Here is a 21,086-nt window from a genome sequence, read left to right as displayed (position 1 = left end):
CTACTACTACTACTACTACTACTACTACTACTACTACTACTACTACTACTACTACTACTATTACTACCACTACTACTACTACCACTACTACTACTACTAGTCATACACCTACCATAAAAGGTCTTGTTTTGTGTTCTGTTTGTAAGTGTGTTGTTTATTTATTTTTATTCGAGGTCACTTCTAATTGGTCTCTAAGATGTTAAGTTTCAACAGAAATAAATAAGAATTAGATTGGATTGAAATGAATTATTTTTATGAACTGAAATCATCTGCTGCTGTCGTATTCTATAAGAGCCATGGTTCTTCCAGTTATTAAAATGATAATTGTATTCAGTGAAAATCTGTGTTTTATATTTTACTTCACAAAAACACACTTGTGACAATAAAATTACTAATATTTTAATTATTACTATATAAATACTGTATCTTTTTTCTGTGATTTCCTTTGTGTTTTGCTTCTTTGCTTCACTCGTGCTAAATATTTAATTAGCTTTTCTGTTGTTAGACCGCCTCTGTGGTCTAGTGGTCAGCGTTCCTGGCTACAGATCCAGAGGTCCGGATTCGATTCCCGGCTCTATCAGATTTTTTCAGAGAAGTAGTGGATCTGGAACGGGGTCCACTTAGCCTCGTGATGATAATTGAGGAGCTATTTCAAGGAAATAGCGGCTCCGGTCTAGAAAACCGAAATTAACGGCCGTGGGGATCCGTTGCGCTGACTACGCGACACCCTCTATCCGAAAAATTTGGCACTAACTTCGCCGACAAGCGGCGGTCACTCGGTCGGTATAGTTCGCTTGCTGACTAATATCACGGAGTTTGTTTTTTGTTTGTTTGTTTCGGTTGTTAAGAAGTACATAGACTAGAATTCAATTGAACTAATATTATTGGTATTACAACCTCGTAACAAATGCCACGTTACTTATAAAGTCACATTAGAGCCTCACTGAAACCTATAGAATGTAAGTATAGTAACGCATTACCAATTACCACTTTCCCTTACAGGTATCAAGATCTGCAGACCTGTCAGAAGCCAAGTGGCTGCAATTTATGGATTCAGAGCAACTGGACGAATATTTGAACGGAACGTATATTCCTCTGGACTGCCACTTCATCGTGGCACGGCCGACTGAGTCGGGTACAGTAATATTCACCGAGGTGTATCATATCAGGAGAAATCAGCGCTTGCAGAAACTAAACCTGGGTGAATGGCATCATGAAAGAGGTCCCAGCTGGACGAATATATCATTTTACACGCGAAGAAGTGATCTTCAAGGAGCCACATTAAACGCAGCCGTCATCTCAGATGTAAGCATTTAAAGTGTTCCGTGTTCCAGTCTTCTATAGAAAAATATGCAGTTATGTAACTGTTAAAACATGTGTTGTTTCTGTGTTTTTATTAAAACTGGAGAATTCGTGAATGGTTCAACTGTTGTTAAGAGCAGAAACGACTAAATATGGGTTTCCGTATGATCAGCACAAAATGAGGTTATAGGTAGCCACACTCGTTTAGCAACTAAACGACTAAAAGTTTCACTATTCTGTATAAATTATTACAAGTTATTAGTATTTTATTGCATTTAAAGAGAAATAATGCTTGTAACAAAAAGAATGATATATTTGATGTTATTTTTAAGGTCTTCGTTTCATTTATTTAATGAGTGACATAGCATGTAATTATGCTAAGGATTTCATCGCTAAGTTCCATATAATCTGAAGCTCTATGTTGAACAATACAATGGATACTAGACGTCATAGTTTTTATAAAGTTTTGCTAAACGAACATCACTATAAGGAACACAGACACGAGTAAGTGCTAAAAGAAAATGAGGAAAAATTGATACTGAATAGATGAAATTCTTGGGAACAATAAAGGGATGTAAGGCTTCAAGAATAAATAAAATGGCAAGAAGTTCTTGGAAGAACTGATCGGCTATTTTCCTTGCACAAAATGCTGGCCGCATATAAAACGACACCTCCAACAATTCCTCGACGCTGCCACTGCTAGCAGCGACAGGAGAATACAGAGTTAGACCCGCAGACTCTCTATAGCACGACATAGACCGTAGATAAAACGACACCTCTAACAATACTTACATTGTGTGTTTGTTGCCACGGGAACGTGTCTGCCGAGCCGCTGCCTAACAACAGTAAGCGGGGATACACACACGAACACACAGACTAATGGGAGTGATTTATGAAGTACATATTTGAATGGGCACAGTTGTCATGAAATACATACAAAATTTCATAAATATTAGCTCAGGCGTTCAAAATTTAATGGGGGTAGGTATTCAGAGACACACAGACTGCATGGAGGTAGCATAAGCCTACTTCCATCTTTCCAAAATAAGGAAAGTAGGCTAAACGTTAAAAAAATCCAATATATGTAAACAAAATTAAAGAAGATTTTGACAAAAAATGCAGAGAAAAAATTATCAAGGAATAGAATACGGAAGATTGCATAAAGAGGTCCGGATATAGAACATATTGTGCAGGATAGAGAGAGAGAGGGGGGGGAGATGCATGAGATGGAACCGGAGATAGCTTAATCCTTAGACCGTACGTATTTCATTTTCACTGCAACTCGCATTCTCATCTGATTAACTCATTATAATCAGTCACATCATAAGAAAATAATATTAAATATATTACGTTGTTTCAATACATCCCGCACGTATGTAAATCTTTTACAAACTTAAAGTTTGTTCCCCCACGAAATAGTGTTACGTATAAGAAAATCAATTAGCCATCAATTAACTTAAGTTTCTCCTCGTTTGTGTTAATTAGGGTGCCATCTGCCGTATCACAGAGTTCAGAAACAACAAACCAGTTCAGGTGGGAGGGTTCTTCGGAGTGCTGTGGAATGCTTTACGATACCAACTGAATTTCACGTAAGATCTCATGTGCTCATATTCTGTAGGCCTAAGAGCAGTTTGTTTGTGTACACCTTTTTTAATATCAGTGAACTCTGGCCTGGATCGGAATTGCTGAAGAACACAAGGCTTAGGCAAATGAATATATTTTAGTCCCCAGATGAAAGGCTGGAAATCACCTAATTTGTTGAGTTTGTTAGAAAAAGCTAACCTCACTCACCACCCCTTCACCCGTGGGCAGAAATAGATCATATTTCCAAAACGTTTTCTTCTTTAGTGTTCTTTAGAATTCTGTGGCGCATAGACTCGTTGCTGAATGGCAACTCTGTAAAAGCGGTCGTTGTATGGAGCGCCCGCAGCATACGCATGCGCGGTGACATTATATAATAATAGAAGAGATGCTGCAGGGGGCTTTCTCTGTGGGTCCGCTCTGAGGTTATATGACTCGACAGACGGAGTTTAGTTCAACGAGTGAGTGCAGCGTATTTGATGCCGTTCAGTGGGGAAGTTGAGAGGCGAGAATTCACTTGTGGTGGACTAACTGGCTGGCAACGGAAGCTGAAGAATCTCCATTGCTAAGATTTGTTACCTAGAAACGTCTAGTGAAGACACTGTAGAGGAATAGCCATTGTTGAGAGCCGTTACCAAGTAAGGACTACTGAAAGTAGACTGGGAAGACTTAGCGTTGAGTGGTTTGTTGTTACGACCTGTAAGTGGTCAATAAATCTATTCACCAATCCAAACCCCGTCTATAGTCACGAATACATTTGACAATACGGATGATGGATAAAGTACAAAAACTAAAAAATTCCAAGTTTAGAATCTATTCAAAACCTGAGGTTCTCAAGACTTTATTAAGACTACAGCCTTCCAGTTCATGTAGTTTCATATTCTCCAAATCACGTCCCGTAATACCAGATGGCTAATGTGTGAAGTTAATGTAAATTTAAGCAGGTCTTGGAAAATCTCCAAAATGATGCGGAGAGAATAAAATAGGTATTTTAGCGAAACTACCAGTATTCTTCCTCGAGTTCGGGAGGTACCTGCCTATAGTTCCACCAGCAATGCGGCTACTTTCAGTAAGATTTCTCATGTTTTTCCTGTGTTTCTCCATTTGAATGCCGAGATATTACACCAAAGGAGGCCAGTAGAAATACCAGTCTCTACTTCGCCACGCACTTCATCCCATCATTTCACATCGAGCTCCATATATTCACCGCAGTTAATGCAGCACAGTGAAATGAACTAAAAGAAGCAAAACAAGAGAGGAAGAATAGTCTTACTCTAAACCAAATGAAGAGAAATCAACTACAGACCACTGCAACTCCTATATATATTTATTCAGATGCCTCCAATTCATAACTCACCCCCTTAACAGTCGTGCATCAGTTTTATGCAGAACAACTAGATTTTTACTCGCTATAACAATATAAGGCCGGTCACGGTAGCCGAGCGGTCTAAGGCACGTACTGTTTTCGCTCGCTTGGAAACCGGGATCGTGGATTCGAATCCCACTCAGGGCATGGATGTTTATTTTGTGTGTGTGCGTTTCTCTGTGTTTGTGTACAGATAGAGGCCTTGCGACGAGCTGATCACCCCCCAAGGAGACCTACCGAATGTGTAAGATCTAGAAAAACCGAAGTGAACGGAGAAGTTCATGGAGGTAGGCCTAGGTCCACTGGGACTGTAGTTCCAAGGAGGAAAAAAATAACAATATAAAAACACTTTAAGTTTAATATATGGAATGTAGAAAGAACTATTTATAGTACATTGTTACAAACTAGATTCTTATTGTACATGTATATAAGAGCGACGTACCCACAGAACTTAGTACGAAATATATCCTAGTGCCCAATTCCAGAAATAGGTTCCTTGTAGTTTTAAAATTTTGACGGAATTGAAGAAAACTGCATCACAAAGAATTTAAATTCGGTTATCTGTAATGGTGACTTTCTTGTTTTCATTTTAATTTTGATGTCACAAAGCATATTTGTGTCGTGGTTACTCGACGTCTGCAACAGATATAGAACTAACTTTCGCAGAGGCCGCGCCATAGCTCAAGCGGTTAGTCGCTAACTTCCCACTGCGGCGGCCAGACTTCGATCCCGGGTCTGATCAAGTGGGATTTGTGGTGGCCATAGTAGCGCTGGGGAGGGTTTTCTCTGAGTACTTCGGTTTCCCCTGCCAATCTTCATTCCACCAAATTCTCCATCATCATTATCAACCGGGGCAGGATACAATAGGCCAATCAGTAATCGCCGTGCCCGAGTGGACCCAGCTAGACTCCACCTCCCACTAAGCGAATTAAAAAAATAATCGCATCGAATGTAGACTAATTAGGAGCCATAGTATTTGATGATAAGATAAAGTTGTCCCTTTACTCAACGAAATAAGCACTACGCCATGAAGGCGCATAGGGGAGTGGACGTATAGATCCATATTCCCTTGACCTTGGTGCTAGCTGGGAGTGAGTGGTCAGCTTGAAGCACCTGTCGCTTTACCACCGGGGTAAGAGCCACGGTACCCATTGGATAGGAGGTTGGGTGGACTACGTGGAGAAGAGAAAATTCTTGACCCCACCGGGACTCGAAATCCAAGCACTCACTCGTCCATCTCGTAGCCAGTCGCTATACCGACTGCGCTGTCTCGGCTCCCATTATTTCATGGCTTGTTAATATAGAAATGGTACCAAGAGAAAGAATATATCTGGCTGCATCTCAAGGTAATATCCAGTGGTGGGCTGTTCTGCTTACGAAGAGGAAACTGTGAGTCCACAAAAGGCGGGAAATTTCTCACTTGGTAAATTACTATTAGTGTCCGAAGGAAGATTATCCTCCATGGAGTTAGCTCATTTCTGAAGAATTTAATGAGTGAAATATTTGCTATCGACAGGATTTTTAAAAAATGAAAGAATAAATGTAATTTGATTGTGGAGGGTAATCTTGGCTGTTAACGTATCACTCTATTGCTGTAAAGGGTAGCCTTTAAATGTATTAAGTTATTTATTATAAAAGAGTTAGTTATAGAAATAGTTACGTAGTTAAAGGCCGCGCCATAGCTGAAGCGGTAAGTCGCTGGCTTCCCACCGCGGCGGCCCGGGTTCGATCCCGGGGTCTGGTCAAGTGGGATTTGTGGTGGACAAAGTGGCGCTGGAGCAGGTTTTCTCCGAGTACTTCGGTTTCCCCTGAAAATCTTCATTCCACCAATTGCTCCACAATCACCCTCACCTATCATCTGGGGCTGGTACAGTAGGCCAGAAGTGGCCGCAGTACAAGGGACTTGTACCCTTGTACCCCACTAGCAATAAAAGAAAATAGTTATAGCTAGAGAGAAGATCAGGTTGATACACCGATAATTAAAACATTAATTAATTAGTTTCTTAAATAAGACAAATAGGAGCAAGTGATCAGACAAACACGTAGCCGCCACTAAGCTGATTAATCAGCATTGAGATCGACCATTACATCAAAAACTCTACTAAATCCTTAATACCACTGATGGTACCTTACAGCTCTGAGTTCATGAAACCTCCCGATGGAGGCTACGGATCCAGAGGTAAAAACGGATGGAGCGGTATGATCGGGATGTTGGTCAGGAAGGAGGCGGAGGTTGCGGTGGGCGCTTACGTCATGACGCAACTTCTACTCGACCACGTCCACTTCGTTTCACCAATGGGAGCGACAAAGTGAGTCCTTATTTACGTTTCTACTTGACCTCGTGTCATCTGGACAGGTATTGTTACAGGTATTGTTACAGGTATTGTTATACCTGTACCAAAGTCAAACTTCTTTCAGTGGCCCCTTACTTTTCATTAACGTGGCATGTAGAATCTTTGTTAGGCAAAACCGCAAAATAAGCAACTATACAACGGCCGTTGCTAGGCAACGGCTCCACAAACAAACATGTTTCGACAGCCACAAGAGAATGTTAGATAACTGCTTCGGTTCGGTCATTGTGAGCTGTTGCTCTTAGAAGCTGGTAGCTGAGGCACAGGGATAGTTCGGAAATCCTCAGGAAGGAGAACGTCCGCCGTTGGAAGCCGCTAACAAGCAACGACATGAAGGCGTGTCTGTCGACACTAGTGTATGTGTGTAATACGAGTGAACTGTAGTGAACTGTAAATTGTAGTCACGCGCTTTATCAAAGAATCCAATGAATCCTGTCATATGTATTCTGTTGTTTAATTCTGTAACTCATGCATATATCTTATCTACTATTTCTTTTTTGCTATTCATCTTTTTATTAATTGTCCATACGCTAGTTTATCAAGTTTCGAAATTCCAGTTATATTTAAGGAAAACGCATCGTTGCGTGCCAGGAATCGTTGATTTGATAGTCGGTTGTTTCTGCGGCGATGTATCAAATACTGATCACGTGGAACATTGAATGATATAGACCATGATATATGGCAGGTTTCATTGCAATGGTTAGCATTCAGTTTCCATAGTGCAGGTCCCAAATTCTGAATCTGCCCGCAGAGAACAGCTCCGTATTCCGTATTCCGTATTGAGGGGGTGGGATTCCCCATGCACTTAGACCGGTTACTGGTCCATTGTGCGTCCCCCTTTAATTTCTACTGTCTCCATACCCTACCGGTATTGGTGCTTACTATCAGCCCCTTTTTGCCAGCGAGGTTTCAACCTCTTACTGGCAGTGGTATCTAATAGTCAGTCCCTTTTTGTCAGCGAGGTCGTCCCTCCTCTGGCAGGGGTTCCTAGTCCCTTTCTGCCAGCAAGGTTTCTACCCTCTACTTGGCAGTGGTATCTGATACTTTAGTCCCTTTCTGCCAGAGAGGACCCCCCTCCTCTGGCAGTGGTACCTGATACTTCCCCCATCTACCGGAGGAATTGGAAACCACTTGGGCGGGAACTTGGCCTAATTTTGCTCAGAGGTCTCCTAGAGACATGAGGTTCTTTTACGTGCCGTAAATCTACGACAAGGGACCCACGGCTTAAAGTCCCTCCCGGAGGACTTGTTCCCTGAATCTTTCCGCCCTTAAAAATTCCACGACATCCGCCGGGTTTTTGAACCCGCATACCTTGAGTCATGAGGTGGGAACGTTACCCCTAGACTACGGAGGGCGCTCAGAGAACAGCTAGTCTGCATAATATTTTACATGGATCATTTGTTCAGTTCTTTCTGAGAACTACTAGAACGGAAGCAACGAAAACTACTTCCTCGCCTCTGTCAATTTGTTAAATCTGTCAAGCCTGACATACGTCTAAATAATATTTAAAACCCTGTTTCTACCTCACGTAAAACAGAATGATCAGGCCGTTAATATTGTTTAGGAAAATAATGGATGTGTTATATGAGGATCATGCGAAATTCATAAATACGTTCTGTGGGGAAAAATTCAGAGTTCTGAATGTTAAAACTTGTGGTACGCATAACAAATGCTCTTTAAAGGGCTAATCGTTTTCTTTCTACTATTCAACAGTAAATAACATATGAAACCGCGAGATCGTCCATGTATAAACCAAGATTCAATCCACAAACTCAGTTCAGTAATGAAAATTTTTAAAAATCGTAATATTTCTGATCATGTAACTGTAGAACAGGTTGCGTCCTATACAGCCCATTTGTCAGGAGAGAGATAAGCTTACGTTATTTCACTTGGGGCTAATGATCTCGCATGACTATGGGATGTATAACTCGTGTAGTTCTGTTAGGCTGGGGCCACACGAGCGCACAAAATGCGTCCGTTGTAACGAACGTACTTTATGACGGACCCATTTTGTGCGCTCGTGTGGCCCCAGCCTAAGGGACAGGGTTTCATTTTATTCGTAGAAACGTGGCGCGCCGATAACAGTGGCCGCGCGGCCTAAGGTAGGCCGCACACCGGCATGCGTCAAGATATATGACAGTCAAGACACGATGTCTGCGACATGTTATTATATGTTAGCGTGTGTTATTTGTCTGTTGTCTTATTGTACTATCATTGCCACTGGGTGAAAATCCGTTAGCAGCTGAATAATAATAGTAATAATAATAATAATAATAATAATAATAATAATAATAATAATAATAATAATGTCGCCGCGAAAGGGGCACAGTTGAAACGAATGAGATTATGAAAACCGCCGCACACAGGTCTGAGTCATAATGCTGACGTCAGCTTCATGCTGACCAATTACGAATGAAGCAAGACTGCGTGTTTTGTCTCATGTCATGATCCTTGTCTTGACCGTCTTGACGCAGTTGGTGTGCGGCCGCCCTAAGACATGAACTTTCTTCGCCCTCTCGAAAACTGGGGACGTGGGTTCGAATCCTACTCGAGACATAAATATCTGTGTACGTTTATTCTGTGTTTGTTTTGTTCTGTGTGTAGGTAGCGGCCATGAGACGGGCTGATCCCCCGTCCAAGGAGTTCTACCGACTGTGTGTAGATTAAGAAATTGAAAAAGCGGCCAAGGTCCAAAGGGACGTAGAACCGTAGAGACAGAGACAATGTTTCGAATTCATACTTAAGCTTAATTGTTTCCAGGGGTTTATTCCAATAATTAAAGCGGCCATAGGATAATTTTGACCACTTCCCCTTTAATTTCCAGGTTACCTTTATGTCAAGTGTATATATAAACATCACTTTTGTGATTTCAAGGCACGGTGCTTAGACAAAGGGACAGGATTTTAATACATTTTCAAGGAATGACATCTGGACACTACATTGAATCCCATGGAATCTGCTTTTAAATTTGTTAGAGAGTAAACACCTCACTATTGAAAAAGCAGACTTTGTAAGGGTGACATAAGGAAATGAATCTGCACACTAATTCGAATCGACAGCTCACGTTCGGAACTGAAATTAGGTGATAAAATACGGTTCAAAAGGAACTGAGTTTTGTGCTCCTTTCGCCTGTACAGTGGCTTACTAATATTACGGAAAGTGTACACACTTGTTTACCATGAAAAAGTTTTTCGTACTTATTAATGGGGTTTGATCATGCGAGGAAATATGTATTTCCCCCTCAAAAATTGGGAACCTTGATAGCTCAGTCGATATAACGATGTGTTACGGGCTGGACGACCAGATTTTGTTTCTCAGCAGAAGCAAAAATTTGTTTCTCCACAGAATCCAGACTGGCTCTTGGTCACATCCACTTTAGTATCAAATGGGTATCGGGGTTCTTTTCTCGGAATTAAAGCGGCCAGCGCGTGAAGCTGACAATTAACCTCCATCTAGTGCAGAGGTCAAGAATGGTAAAGCTATGCCTCCACTCCTCTATATGCCTTCATGGCATACTGTTTAATTAAATAAGCACAAGGACAGCAATTATTATTATTATTTTTATTATTATGACTGCTCTACAGCCCTTTGTTGTGCCTTGGCTGCTTTGTCAGTTTCTAGACCTTTTACACAGTCAGTAGGACCCTTGGTCGGGGGATCAGCCTATCGCAAGGCCTCTACCTAAACATAGAACAACACAAACACAGAATAAATGCATACAATACAGACATCCATGCCTTCAGTGGGATTCCAACCCACAATCCCAACTTTTCAGCGAACAAAGACAGCTTATGCCTTAGACCGCGCGGTCACTGTGACCGACAACCTTACTTTTGCTTCCGTAAGTGTTTATTTACGCAAGAGAGACAGTTTACTCATTTTTTTCCCTTGGCACTACAGACCTAGTGGGCCTAGGTCTACCTCCATGAACTTCTTCGTTCACTTCGGTTTTTCTAGATCTTACACATTCGGTAGGACTCCTTGGGCGGGTGATCAGCTCATCGCAAGGCCTCTACCTGTACACAAACACAGAAAAACGCACACACAAACTAAACATCCATGCCATGAGTGGGATTCGAACCCACGATCCCGGTTTCCAAGCGAGCGAAGATAGTACATGCTTCAGTGTACTCATAGCGTTAGCAATTTAGGCGTGATTACTCTGTCTTGTTTAATTATCTAGCAAATTATAATTTTAAAGAAGTAACGATGGTAGGAGGCGTTGAATGACACTTTTAGTAAATATACATTTATGCACATGTTCAGCTATTACGCCAGGCTGGATGCAGCTTCATTTGCATGTTGTCGACAATAGAAAAGACTTCGGTTACCTTCGGTCAAGTTCAGAAGAACAACGTCTATTTTTGGATATGCAACTTTGGAAATGTAAGCACAGCATAACAATTCCTGTTTAATTATCTCGAGAAAAACAAGACCTGAAAAGAAATTGCACCGAACACAAAATATACATGTACATATATTTTATTCTTCTCCACAGCATCAGTTCGGAACAAGTCCAAGAAGGAGTCTATTTGCAATTTGCTGTTAGTCTCTTTCGGTGTCGAGTCGGTTCTGGGAATGAAGGACACAATTTTCAGTGTATTGTGACACAGTACTTTTCGCTGTTGGACGTCTTCTCTGAAGACAGGACAGGTCTGTCCTTTGCAAAAACTCTGCGTATTAGTTTCATGCATGTGTATTACAAAGAAACAACATTTCCGTTTGAGTGTATACACAAAAACACAGAGAATGCGAGAAGCCTGTTCTCTTCCAGCGTCTGTACAGCAGATTATGACTCATCATATTTAGCTAGCTCTATACTGGAGCTTAGAAGCTTGAATGGTCGCAACTTTGATGACTCCTCGTTTACTGTGTTGGGCTTCACACTGTCCTACGTTTGCGAATATTAGTGTTATCGTGATTTTTAATGACTTCTACTGGCTAACTCCATAATTTTGCAATGTAGTGATGAACATACTGTAGCCGGAAAGCCGCAAGCAAATTGCGAAACCGTGTGTTGAAAATATCCAGTGTTGCAAAGAACGCTGTTTTACACGCACTAAAACTTCATGAGATCGCTGTCATTCGATAATTCCCTGACTATTAAAATGTAAGTCACTGTGGACGTACAAGTAATAACTGTATTATGGAAGGGTACATTTATGTTAGCGCTTAATCGTTAGACTCCAATAAATACGCGGTAGGCCATGCTTCTAATGTTTCTATGTGTAATCTCTATATAATCTTCCTACCAATGATATTATCGGAATATTATAGGCGATTGTTCGGGGCACGTTTTGCTCCGACAGATATTGAGCTACTTACATTCGAGATTCGGCCAAGAACGGAATTGATTTCCCTGTAAAGTACCCATTATTTCCGGATTATTCAAACCAAAATTGGGTTTGTGCATTAGCATGCTTTCCCAAATATCACGTATCATAATGTATGGTTATCAAGAGAAACATAATGATCAAGAGAAATACTTATGTTTGGATTGGAAGATACAGACAATGAAACTTCAAATATATATGGACTAAATTTCTTCTAAATAAAAACTCCGTGGCTTTAGTCCGCAAGCGAAATATACCGACCGAGCGATCGACGCTTGTCGGCGAAGTTAGTGTCAACTTCAGCGGATAGAGGATGTCACGTGGTCAGCGCAACGAATCCTCACGGACTTTAATTTCGGTTTTCTAGACCGGAGCTGCTAATTTTCCATTCAAGTAGCTCCACAGTTATCCTCACGAGGCTGAGTGGACCCCGTTCCAGATCCACTACTTATCGGAAAATCTGGTAGCGCCGGGATTTGAACCCGGGACCTCTGGGTCTGTAGCCAGGAAATCTGACTACTAGACCACAGACACAAATTTCTTCTACAAATAATATAAAAATTGTTTCTTACCTCAAAGGAAACACGTTTCCGCTACAAAGACCAACCGGTTAATGCTGTTTAGAGAAACAATCGCTTTTTACTGTCAGACCTATATGAAACAACACACAAACACATTCTGTGGGCAGAATCAGAGTATGGATGTTTTAAAGCAGAACTACTGCACTTTGAACGGTTGATGATACGAAAGAAGGCATGTCTAGTCAAATAAAAATTGCCTTTAGTATAACTTCATCTCAAGTGTGTCTATCGATCGCTATGTTTGTAACAAACCGATATATGCTGGCAATTATTTGCAACATTATGAGCCATCGTTGGCAGTTAAAGCCTTGTAAGAGACAAGTGATCCCATCGAACAGAACCAGACAGTCTGTGTGCTGTACTAGAAGCTGCTTATTCTGAATAGCGTCAATTAGAAAATCGCTGTATCACGTTCCCTCAGATAACACAGAACATCGACAAGACTCGAGTCTCATCAACAGTAAAGTAGGAAACTGTATCCTTTTTAAGTCTAATAAACCCTCAGTTCGCCGGTCACGGTAGCCGAGCGGTCAAAGACATGTACTGTCTTCGTTCGCTTGGAAACCGGGATCGTGGGTTCGGATCTGTTTCCTGTGAGGTACGAACTGAATTCTTATATATTCTTATACACTGCCAGTCCCTGTAGCCGAGCAGTCTAAGGCATGTACTGTCTTCGCTCGCTTGGAAACCGGGATCGTGAGTTCGAATCCCACTCAGGACATGGATGTTTAGTTTGTGTGTGTGCGTTTTTCTGTGCTTGTGTACAGGTAGAGGTCTTGCGACGAGCTGATCACCCGCCCAAGGAGTCCTACTGAATGTGTAAGCTCTAGAAAAACCGAAGTGAACGGAGAAGTTCATGGAGGTAGGCCTAGGCCCACTGAGGCTGTAGTACCAAGGAAAGAAAAAAAACAAATATCTCTTAGTGGAATCCCAGTCATGCCTAACACTTTCTAATTTACCTCTTATTGCTGAAAAGTCAAAGAATGCCACTACAGACAGAGAAAATTGAAATGGGTTATTTTTTCCTGAATAAATTTTACATTAATGAAATACACACACATTGACAGATATTACTCAAATATAAGTACCTAACTATCTTCAGAGAGATGATATATGAATTCAGTCGCATGTGATGTATAGCAGTTTACATGGATACTGACCTAGATTCTATTCAGAAATACCTTGCATACCTTTGTAAAGTAATTCATCCCATAATAGGCACTAACTCTACTTCACGAAAACAGTATCTACACTCAAGGAAACGCATACAAAAAAGAAACCTGTTTGTTAATTGTGACAGGTTATTGTGCTTTGANAAAAGCAGACTGCTTTTACCGTTCTCACGGTCTTGTCGCTTGCAGATTTCTTATACTTTTTCTTCTACCCTGAAGATGGAGGCGATACGTTCCTCCGAAACGTCGGTTAACGCCACTTATACACGGTGCCAAATCCCAGAAGACTGCTTTCTTCACTTGCTGTTTGTTAACATTCTAACATTCATTGTTTACTACTGTAGTAACTCGTCAACAAGTAAACTTTCCCTAGTACTGTATATTAAGATGGATGTGAAAAATATCACACTGATTTCTGGAACGCCGTTAATGTAAGAGCAATATACAATACGCATTTGCTAGCGGAAGGCTTACACATATTTTTACAAGCGCTCTGTGTTACATCTACTGTATTCCTAAATTACAACACATATCACTAAATGTGGTGATCCCGTGGATATGTTCTAGATTTATATCTGTGAGGTGCTTCATTCGAATTTATGCTGGAAAATCGGTTATCCTAATTTAGGTTTGTGGTTTTATCAGTTCCACCAGTAAATTCAGGAATAAAACCTCATCTGGGTCACGATCGCTTCGTTGCAAGTTCCTTCCAATTCGTCATTCATCTATAATTCCACTACCAGACGGCATATATTCCATAAATATTATGTTTTTGAACATTATCCATCCTATTATTTTTATCTAAAAACCGTTCCGTTTATTTTTCAAAACACAACGTTTCGGGGTCTTGATTCTTTCTCCGTCTTCAGGTAAAACCTGTTCAGTTGGGCCCAATTGATAGAGCTAGTCCTTACCTCCGGAGGTAATATTTATATTAATGTACCTTGTCACAAATTTTAGATCTAATTGACATATATTCTAGATACTAAAAGCGTTATAATACAACCCCAAAAAATATATTGATAGTAGACATTCACCATTCATTCGTGGGAAGACACAATTCAATGCAATTCGGAGGGAGTGGTTTTGCTTTCTTTATGCCATTTGTAGATACAGGCAGCAAACTAATAAAGGAAACGTATTTTCGTTCCCGGGATTAACATCTAACGCCAATGCTGCGGGCGAGTTACTTCACACTGATCTACACACAAACGAGGACATGCACTCACTTTGAAATGTACGAGACATGTTGGCTGATCTCATCATGTAAGCGGTTTACCAAATATCCCTATGTTCCTCTACAGCTTTGCAGAGGGGTATTTACTGTAAATGTAAAGCTTCACAATCTGTGTTGCATGCAAACAATGACTACTTTCTGCTTCCTCTGCAGGGTAGCTGTGTTTGTTCGCCGCCCTGGACCGTCCTTCGGAACGACATGGGATACTTATATGGCACCATTCAGCAATAAATTATGGATGGCTGTGTTGTGTGCCATCTTGGGTCTCTCATTTGGTCTCACGGTCACGCTCAGCATAGGATGTCGCATTGGAATCGAGAAAAATGACAGAACTACCCATCTCTCCTTATACGATTCATTCATATACATATTTGGTTCTGTTTGTCAGCAAGGTATGTCTCTCATTGTACCTAGAAAATCTGCTTTGCCTAGTCTTCGTTCTTCATTTTAGGCTATACTAAAACCTTCAATTGGAGGACTCATATGAAATTCAAGACACAGCCTAATTATTGTGACATTACTTTCAGGCAGAAAGGTAAAAAAAAGGTAAAGCTATCCCTGTAACAGACCATGGAGGTCCATGGGTTTGTGAGACGTTGAGGGTCACACATTATCTAGATAATTAACCCACAGATGACTGTAAGGTTGTAAGCTCTACGCGCCGACCGCCTTTACCCCCAGGATGATTCCTGGTACTCATTTCTTTTAGAGACTGAATCGACCCCAGGGCCACATTGCGGCTGGAAGGATTAGGTAAATTGGAAAAAATCCACCTCATTGGGAATCGAACTCGCGACCTTTCAGCTTTTAGCATAGTGCTTCAGCCAAGTACCCTACCGCGTGCACCCCCTTACAATCAGGACGATTTTATAAAGAGATTCCTCCCCAAACTCGTAGGAAACTACCATTGTAATCTTTTGTATCCTCAAGTTTTGTGAACAATGTTTAAATTTTCAGTTTCTATCGCATATATAACAGACCAAACCTCAATTACGAGGACAAAACAGTTAATAATATTTAGAAAAATTATCTCTCCTTAATCTTAGAATCATAAAAAATGGGCAAACGTAATATGTGGGCATAATGCAGGGTTCTTGACGTTAAAGCAGGTGGTATTCATTCGTTCTTCAATGCCTCTACAGCTCTTTGTTGGACTTGGCTGCTTATTCAATTTCTTAATATTTTACACAGTCCGTAGGACTTCTTGGACGAGAGATCAGCTCGTCGTAAGGCCTCTGCCTACACACAGGACAATACAAACACAAAATAAACACATACATCTATGCATTGAGTGGGATTCGAACCAATGATCCCAGCGTTCCAGCGAGCAAAGACATTTCATGCCTTAGACCGCGCGACCACCGCGATCGGCAGGTGGTATGCATGGTGATCATTATTCTATATAGGCTTTAGGTGAGAGGCGAATTCGGGTTGGACACATATGTAAAATACGTACTTAATAGAGAAACAACGTTGAAGTTAGTAGAGTTAACATATGAGAGTAACGGTATCACATGGTAATTGTTAAACTTAGACATAATATTCGAAATCAGGTTGGCGTGGGACAAAATATTCTTACAGAAATATCAACAAAGTGAAACATCTGTCGCTAGGCCTCTTTAAATATTATCGTTGTAAGGTTCTCTGTATCAAGAATGGAGATGTATTCCAGAGATATTTATATTGTCGAACAAGCAAAATTAATAATATTCTGTAATTTTTTTATTCCTAGTGGGGTGGGACTAAGTCCCTTGTACTGCGGCCACTTCTGGCCTATTGTACCAGCCCCAGATGATAGGTGAGGGTGATTGTGGAGCAATTGGTTGAATGAAGATTGGCAGGAGAAACCGAAGTACTCGGAGAAAACCTGCCCCAGTGCCACTTTGTCCACCACAAATCCCACTTGACCAGACCCGGGATCGAACCCGGGCCGCCGCGGTGGGAAACCAGCGACTAACCGCCGAGCTATGGCGCGGCCTTATAATATTCCGTAACACAGAGTGTAAATGGGTAGTGGAAGCAGTCTGATTGACATATTACGTTTTATTCCGACTGAGTTCAAAAAGACCTTGGTCCTCAGCCAATATTTTCGGATTCACGTTACAGAATCACAGCCTATGCTTATTTTATGTTTGTAATGTAACTCTACATTTTTTAGATTACTACTAATAAAATGCTGGTCACGGTAGCCGAGCGGTCTAAGGCATGTACATTCTTTCCTCGCTCGGAAGCCGGGATCGTTGGTTCCAATCTCACAGGAGGCATGGATGTTTAATGTGTGTATGCGTTTAGTCTGTGTATAGGTAGAGGCCTTTCGATGGGCCGATCACCCGTTCAAGGAGTCCTACCGTCTGTAAAATTATTATGAAAATTACAAATCAGCCCTATGCTCCAAATTGGGAGCAAGAGGAGATAAAAAACTAGTAACATCGTAAAAAAAAATATATGTCTCCTTGGAGTCACAGTGCCGATCACAGACGACGCGTGGTCTAAGGCATGAAACGTCTTCACCCGTTCGAATATTGGAATCGTGGTTTCGAATCTCATTCAACGCATGAATAACTTTGTGCGTTTATTCTGTGTGTAGAAAGCGGTCTAGAGACGGGATGATCCCACGCCCAAGGAGTCCTACAGACTGTGTATAGATTAAGGTAGGTGACACATCGGATTGCGTCAAGACATGTAACAGTCAAGACACGATGTCTGCGACATGACGCAAAGAAATGAACACAGTTGAAACGAATGACATTATGAAAACCGCCGCACATCGGTCTGAGTCAAGATTCTCACGTCAGCTTCATGCTGCCGAATCACGAATGAAGCAAGACTGCGTCTTTGTCTCATGTCTTTAAGCAAATAGTGTGCGGCCGCCCTAAGAAACAGAAAAAACAGCCAAGGCCCACAAGGTCTGTAGAGTCACACAGACAGATAAAGGGGGAGTCACAGCACACAGCAATTGTGACCACTATTCAGAGAAGCGGTAGGATAACTTAAAGTGAGGATAATTGTATTTTAAGGCTTTCATATACATACGAAAGCAAGGAAATCGCAAATAAATATTACACCGAAATGGATTCCACTCTGTAATTCCAGTGTTTATTCCAAGGATTAAATCTAGTGGCTACCGGCTGTGTCCACGTTACCAGACTAATTAAGATCTTACTGCATCGTCGGTACTAAAAGCTCTTTTGCATTATCGTAATAGTCAAAGATATCACCACAAAGATCAGTGATAAAAACGTTTCAGCTTTCAGACATTCCAGTTACTGTCCCATAATGTCACAGCTTAGGAGTCTATTCACGGAAGTCGCCAATTATTCCCTCCTGTTTACCATCATGTAAATCATTAGTGCAGCTTGCGAGGTGGTGGGGTTTTGCTGCAACAGACTCACCTCCGAGACATCTCGGGTTTCCGGTTCCTGCAACGGAATCTGAGAACTCTGTACTCTAGAGATGGGATATGCAGACAGCTTTTGTCTGTGTTCACTGCAAGTCAAACGTGGGCGAACTACGGTCACGAAAAATTCACTCCGCACTGCGGTAATAACCAGTTACATTTAACAATATACCTCAGCTCTCTAGAGCCAGAATAGCGCAGTCGGTATAGCGACTGACTGCGGGCTGGACGATCGAGGGGTCGGAGTTCGAGTCCCGGTAAAGTAAAAATTTTTCCCTTCCCCTCGTCGTCCAGATCTGGGGCCCATCCAATGGGTACCAAAGGCTCTTTTCCTTGGAGTAAAGCGTCCAGGGCATGAAGCTGGCCATTCACTTCTAACTAATGGAGAGGTCAAGAAAATATAGATCTATATTTCCACTTCTCCATACGCCTTAATGGCGTAGTACTTACTTAGTTAAGCACAGACCGCGCCATAGCTCAAGCGGTTAGTCTCTGGCTTTCCACCGCGGCGACCCGGGTTCGATCCCAGGTCTGGTCAAGTGGAATTTGTGATGGACATAGTAGCACTGGGGAGGGTTTTCTCCGAGTACTTCGGTTTCCCCTGCCAATCTTCAATCCAGCAAATTCTCCATAATCATAATCACCCGGGGCAGGCTACAATCGGCCAATCAGTCGCCGTGCCGAGTGGACCCAGTTGGACTCGACCCCCCACTAAGCGAATTAAAAAAAATTAATTCGTTAAGCACAGGAACAATTTTTATCCCTAGGTATAACTCTGTATTTAACTCTCATTCCCATCTATTCACACGCAAGAGGAAAAGGAATTTACATAGGGTCGTGGTGTGAAATCCAGAAGGGAAGAGGCCACTACAAATATTCACACGGAGATGGGTGGATAATATTAAAATGAATCTTCGAGCCATAGTTTTGGGTAATATGGAATGAATTCATCTGGTTCTGGACAGGGGCCACTAGCGGGCTATTGGTAACAAGCCTTCGGGTTCCATACAATTTGGGGGGGAATTCTTCAGTAGGTGAGTGACTGATGGCTTCAAAAGGTCGATTGCTTCCATGGAGTTAGTTTCTGTACTCACTAACATTAGGGGCACGCGGTACTGTAGTTGGTTGAGGCACTATTCTACAAAGCGACAGGTCGGGGTTTCGAGTTCCTATGAGTTGGACTTTTTCGGTTTACCTAATCCTTCCAGCCGCGCTAAGGGCCGGAGTTCGGTTCAGTCTCTAACAGAAATGAGTACCAGAAATCTTCATAAGAGGGTAAAGGGCGGCCGGCGCTTAAGTTTGCTGACCTTACCGACATCTGGGCGTCGACTGTATAAAGAAACTGTGGGAGCATCGTCGTCTCACGGCCTGCTACAGGGATAGCTTCATGTTTTTCTTTTTACTCACTAAGGTTACGAGCGCAAATATAAATTTTTAAGTATGCCCATGTTTTTACCTAATTTGCATAATTACTATAAGTACATGCATTTACTATAAATAAAAATATATATATCCTATCACAGTGGCCGCGCGGTGTAAAGCATGAACCGTCTTTCCTCGCTCATACTCTGGGATCGTGAGTTAGAATCCCACTCGAGGCATGGATGACTGTGTGCGTTCTTTCTGTGTTTGTGCTGTTGTGTGCGTAGGGAGCTGCCTTGCGATGGGCTGATCTCCCGTCCAAGGAGTCCTACCGACAGTGCATAGATTAAGAAACTGAAAAATCTGCCAAGGTCCACGAGGGCTGTAGAGCCATAGATAGATAGGCAGACAGACAGTCAAATAAGAATAGGTGGTAGGTGGGTAGTTGGGTGGGTAGATGGGTGGGTAGATAGACAGACGGACAGACAGAAAGACAGACATAGATAAACGGATATTTAGTTAGGAGAATGGCATGAATCTTTTGGTACAGGCTATATAGTAAGAATTTATTTTGTTGTTTTAACTTGTTCTGCTTGCCAACTGCTTTCAAGCTAGTTCTTGCTTGATTTATTCTTCGACCATGAAGATGGAGGCGATATGTTCCCCCGAAACTTCGGTTGACTTTTAGCGAACTATACTGCTTTATATGCCAGAAGATATAAATCTTCATAAACAGAGCTGTGAGAACCTCAAATCCCATATATTTTAATCTTAATTTCTACCTCACTCCCTGGAACTTACCCCTTCTTGAGCAACCGACAGAGGCCCGGATAATGAAGAAATTCCCTGACTTTTATGAAATATGAACCTTCATTACCACGCCCATGGGAACTGGCCTTATCGTCCTATGCTAATGCAGTTAGATTAGCTCCAGACAATTTCTTCATGTACTATTTCCTTAAGATCCACTTTGACACATACTTTTATTCTCATTTACTAGTGGGTTTCCGAAGTTTCCTGTACTGTTTAATGTTTCTAACTAAAATTTTGTATATGTCTTCATCTCTGTTACTAAAGATATTAATATATGACATAGTGTCCATTTTCATGCACTGTCTTCGCTCGCTTGGAAACCGGGATCGTGAGTTCGAATCCCACTCAGGGCATGGATGTTTAGTTTGTGTGTGTGCGTTTTTCTGTGTTTGTGTACAGGTAGAGGCCTTGCGACGAGCTGATTACCCGCCCAGGGATTCCTACCGAATGTGTAAGATCTAGAAGAACTGAAGTGAACGGAGAAGTTCATGGAGGTAGACCTAGGCCCACTGGGGCTGTAGTACCAAGGGGGAAAAAAAAATGTCCATTTTAACTATCTTAATTAGTCAATAGCCAGTCACGGTAGCCGAG

The 21,086-nt window shown here is 41.7% G+C and overlaps 1 protein-coding gene across 1 annotated transcript in view; it reads left to right on the top strand.

Annotated features, from left to right (window-relative positions):
- LOC111873344 (probable glutamate receptor) overlaps positions 1 to 21,086 on the top strand; it is a 54,740-nt gene that overhangs the window by 20,189 nt on the left and 13,465 nt on the right. Inside the window, exons 3-6 of the mRNA XM_023867991.2 lie at positions 1,003 to 1,305; positions 2,788 to 2,891; positions 6,385 to 6,558; positions 15,077 to 15,315. Of these exons, the coding sequence (XP_023723759.2) occupies positions 1,003 to 1,305; positions 2,788 to 2,891; positions 6,385 to 6,558; positions 15,077 to 15,315 (820 nt within the window). The remainder of the gene's footprint in view (positions 1 to 1,002; positions 1,306 to 2,787; positions 2,892 to 6,384; positions 6,559 to 15,076; positions 15,316 to 21,086) is intronic.

This window comes from Cryptotermes secundus, unplaced genomic scaffold (genome assembly GCF_002891405.2).
Source record: "Cryptotermes secundus unplaced genomic scaffold, Csec_1.0 scaffold317, whole genome shotgun sequence".
NCBI classification, from domain to species: domain Eukaryota; kingdom Metazoa; phylum Arthropoda; class Insecta; order Blattodea; family Kalotermitidae; genus Cryptotermes; species Cryptotermes secundus.
This window is presented reverse-complemented; position numbering and strand designations above follow the sequence as displayed.